We start from the raw sequence: 4,590 nt of genomic DNA on the forward strand, positions 1-4,590 counted from the left end.
TATATATCACAAAGAAGAAATATCTAATTAAATATCTGAGCACTTTCTATTTTGTAAATCAAATCAGCTGACCAGTATTGCAGGATTAAAACTTCTTGTGACATTCTGAAGTTACATTAACAAAATATTTTAGTTTAGAAAACGTACTTAATTATATATATATGTACATATATAGAAAAAAAATACTCTGACAATGTCATCTTTAAATTTATAATAGCTGTTAATAAAAGATTTTTTAGAAAACTTGTGTTATATCCAAACATCTGTAGATATAAACTATGGGTTTGTGGTTTTTTTTTTTTTTGCATTCAAGCTAATTATGCTTTTATACATTTTTAATTGTGTTAAGAATAAATGCTACCAAGAAGACATTATCACAGTGTGTTTCCGTCCCCTCGCATTATTAGATTTAACTTTAAAGAGTTAACTGTTGCAATATGATCCCCATTACTGTTTTCATTAACAGAATTTTTTCAATTCTTACCTTAAAAAAGAAATCAGAACTACCACTTTCTACAGAGATACGTGGATGGGGTACATGTAAGTATTAAAAGAAAAAAAACAAACAAACACAAAACTGTTAGAACTCATGGCACAGGATCATACATCTAAAACCAAGACTTTCTTTTCCAGTATCACATTAAAAAAACACAAAAAACTTTAATGCTGTAGATTTTATTTAGGCGCTACTGTATTCTCAAACTTGAAGTATTTTCAAAAAGGAATTCTTTGTTTCTCGGAAATATAGATTATGAAACAAAACAATCTTTCACCTATCACTCTCCAGAACAAACAAAACCTCCTATATGCCAATGTGCTAAAATTATTAAATTGTACAGCACAGTGGAAGTTAAGTAACACTCCCCCAAACTTCTCCAAGTCATAACAAATAAGGGGGGGGGGAACCTCCAACAACAATAACACCACAAAAAATTCAACAGAAAACCACAGTAAAAATCTCACTAGAATTTGGTGGTATAATTATATTTAAATAGAAATGGAATTGCCTACAATTTAATGAAATAAAATTTTATACAGGATGGTTAGCATCCCTTATTAAATTTTTAAGCAATGATACAAAATAAGTATCTTCGTTAGAAAAGGTAATAAACAATCTACAATCGTAATTCTTGTTACAGGAATGCAATACAAAACTTACTAACTCAATTATTTCACTTAAACTGTATTTACAGCCCTACAGATTTGAGATTTGTTATTGGATTTTTAATGTGAAAGTTTTCTAACAATGCTTATTTTATTTAATGTGAAGGTACAAAATATAATCTTCAAAATTTCAACTATTCATAAGAATATATATATATAGTTCTGGCAAATTAAAAATCCTTTTCAAAGTATCTTCACAAATCTTGTTTATCAGGGAGTTTATGGGTTTTCTTTGAAAACCACACCCATCTTTTATCAAGATGCAATTCAATAGAATGACAAGCTCTATAGAAATATATTAATGCGTACTTTCACCAACATTAAAAAAATTAATGACAATTTAACAAATCATCATAATCACACTGCTATATATATACACAACAGATGTATACAATATATTCATGAGTTTATAAAAAAATTATACATATGCACCTGTTATACTTACCTGTTACACTGATTAAACTAAGAAACTAAAATCTATGTAAGTAAAACTTTTAAGTTCACTGGCTGAATTCCACAAATCTATATATTTTAAATTAGATGTTAAAACTTCATACTCACTTTTTATGGAAAATATGGAAGAGTTCATTCGTTAACAGTAACAATATTAAAGTTTCCATTTGATATTTTTTGCCAAAACAAACAATTCTGTAATCTGCACCCAACAAATATAGGTAGTTTAAAAAAGTAAACTTTCAAAAGAAAAAACAACTCTCAAAGCACCCTACATCCTTCAGTTGTCCTTTACCAGTAACGTGCAGAGGAAAACATCGAAATTTGGTCACTACATCCAGAAATAAAATTTTGAGGAAATAGCTTCTTGATTTCTACTCTTAATATACATTTCAGAAACATCTGAAAGTTGTTCGCAGGAGAAAAACTATTAAACATTGACTTTTTTTTTTAAAAAAAAAATCCCAAAAGTCCCAAGAAAACTAAACGCCCAACTCGTCTTACGTTTAACCATTTCCGTGGTTCTTTTTGCTAAACGTTCATTTCTTTTCCCCCCTCCCGAAAAGTCGAGGATCAAAATATGGTGTTCAACTTTCAAACACCCTCGGTCCCGCTTCCTCGCGGCCAGTCAAGGGTACCAAGCCCGATATATGGGGCGCTCCGTTAGGACCCTGTTTGAAAAACATCACGCTCCCCGGAAAGATGGACGTGAGGGCGGGTCCGCTCTCGGGAGTCGCGGCGGAGAGGAGAAACCAAGCGGGGCTGCGGCCACTGGGGGTGGGGAGGCGCGCAGCCCCCGGCGGCGGGGCGCGTGTCGGCGACTCCGCGCTGCGGACGGAGGAGCTGCGGTCACCGGCTCCGCGGGCCGTGGACGCGGCGTCGCGCGCCACATGCACAGCAGCACGCGGGCCCGGCTCCGGCGGTGCCTTCCGCGCGCCCGGGGCCCGGGGGCCAGCTCCGTGCCCGGCGTTCCGCGTCTATGTCGTTTGCAAATGTCACTATCGGTACCACGCACAGCGGAGCCCTCGGCGGGCTCGCATGATTCAGGGGCGGTGCAGGGAGAACTGACAGCCACCGCGAGCGACCAAAAAAAAAAAAAAAAGCCCCCAAACAACCCCAAACAGCCCCCTCCCCCTCCGCGCCCCGGGAAGGTGGCGGGGGGCAGTTACCGAGCGGCCGGCCGGGCACACCGCGGGAGGGAGAGCGCTGGACGCTTGGCCCCCCGCCCCCGACCGCTCTTCCTCCAGCAACGACGAAGCAAGAAGACTGGAGGAGGAAAAAGTATTCTCAGCAAAAGTGCGACTCGGACAGGGGCAAAGACGGAAATGGCCAGAGCCGAGCCCCAGCCGGCTGGCAGCGCCCCATTAATACCCCTCCCCCCAAAAAAAGGACGAGATCGCGAGCGCCTGCGACCGAAAGCCCCCGGGGCCCGCCCCGCTCCCGGGAGACGCGCCCCCCACCTCGTACCCCAGCGGGGCCGCGGCGCGCACGGCGACACTCGCACCGCGAGGGCACCTCGCGGACCCTTGCCAGCCCCGGGCCGCAGGCACCCGTTACTCCCGATCCCAAGTTTCTTGGCAGGCGAAGGCGGCCATCAGTCGACCGGGCAAACAGCGAGCCAAGACGCCCCGGTGCGGAAAGGCGAGGTGAGGGCGCGTCCCGGGGAGGGCGCTCGTCCCTCCGCCTGTCACGGGACCGCAGCCCGGAGGTGCCGCCGCGCCCGCCGCCGCCGCCGGGGTCGCGCTGACAGATCGGTCGGTCGCTGGGCGGCGGCCGCTCCGCCCGAGCCCAGACCGCGTCCCGCTCAAACTGCAGCTCCCCTCCCCCACCGCCGCCTCGCCCCGCTCGCGCCACCCTCGGCCGCCCCCGCTTCGCGCCAGCACCCCAGTGAACCACCCGACCCTGTTCCCTCGGACTTCGGGCGACTGGCGTGAGGGCGGGTCCGGTGCCCACTCCCTGCACCCCCCACCGCCCGCCGGTCCCACCACTGCCACCTCCCAAGTCCCTCTTTTGCTACTTCAGGCGCTTACCGAAGCTTTGCCGACAGTCCTGTGCTAGAAGTAATTTTTGGCGATTTTTACATGATTTTTCGGCGAAGTCCTGGCGGTGCTACACTCTCCGACAGGTTATCCCTTCGCTCCCGCTAGATTGATGAGATCAGGCATCACTCGAAAATGGCGCCGAAAGCGCTCCGGCTCCTCATTCAAATTCGTTAGAGCCAACCCCGCCGCCCCGGGGCATGCCGGGAACGCGGGCTGTTTCCACAGCTGTCAATACAGCCTCAACCCCCCCTCCCACTGCTGCGGTCCCCTCCCCTTTGCGCACGCGCGAACTCCTTCCCCACCCCCAAGCCTTACACATGCGCATAACCATACTTGTTTGCCGCTTTCCCTTCGCTTCCGCGGTCTCAGTCTTCCTACCTCTTTGACAGCGTTTTCGTCCAGCCGCTTCTACGTTCAATTGTGGAGGTGGGAGCGATCTTGGTGATTGCGAGCTTGATGGCCCACAGGTCCTTATTGATAGATAGGCACTTAGTCCACTGTTGGGGGTACACAAGAGTCCCGCTGAGGGCAAAAGAAAAGCGACTTTCAGCCAATGCCTAAACTCCATCCCACAGAGTATGTTTCTGAGACCGTGTGTATGGATGACGATACAAGTGTGTTTAACCCCGACCATGTGTTGAGCCCTTGCCAACACTTTACACGATCTATCGCTCAGAACCACCTTATCAGGTAGGTGATGTTATTCTCAGTTTATAGATCAGGAAAGCAAGACTTAAAGAGACCTTTAATTTGCACAGATAGCATGCACGTGGATAAACTCAGATCTGTCAGACTGGAGCCTGGGACGTTTCCTACCACAGAAGGTGTGGTTGTTTAAATCTTAATTGCAACCTTGAGTTAATGATTATGAAAAGTCGGCTAGGAACTTTCCCAGTAACTGCCTGTTGAGAAGGCGCATTCTTCCAGTCCT

General features: G+C 46.6%; 1 protein-coding gene across 1 annotated transcript; it reads left to right on the forward strand.

Moving 5' to 3' along the window:
* The first annotated feature begins 2,267 nt into the window (after positions 1-2,267).
* LOC102847239 (serine/arginine repetitive matrix protein 3-like) lies at positions 2,268-3,551 on the forward strand. Its single transcript, XM_006879600.1, has one exon. It carries the CDS (start codon positions 2,268-2,270, stop codon positions 3,549-3,551), a length of 1,284 nt encoding a protein of 427 aa, XP_006879662.1.
* Positions 3,552-4,590: the final 1,039 nt, after the last annotated feature.

Source organism: Elephantulus edwardii, unplaced genomic scaffold, assembly GCF_000299155.1.
Source record: "Elephantulus edwardii isolate Elephantulus edwardi_28Jun2011 unplaced genomic scaffold, EleEdw1.0 scaffold00004, whole genome shotgun sequence".
Lineage (NCBI taxonomy): Eukaryota > Metazoa > Chordata > Mammalia > Macroscelidea > Macroscelididae > Elephantulus > Elephantulus edwardii.

Excerpts from the sequence above, each read along its gene's own strand:
- LOC102847239 (XM_006879600.1), top strand. The coding sequence starts at position 2,268 with ATGGGGCGCTCCGTTAGGACCCTGTTTGAAAAACATCACGCTCCCCGG.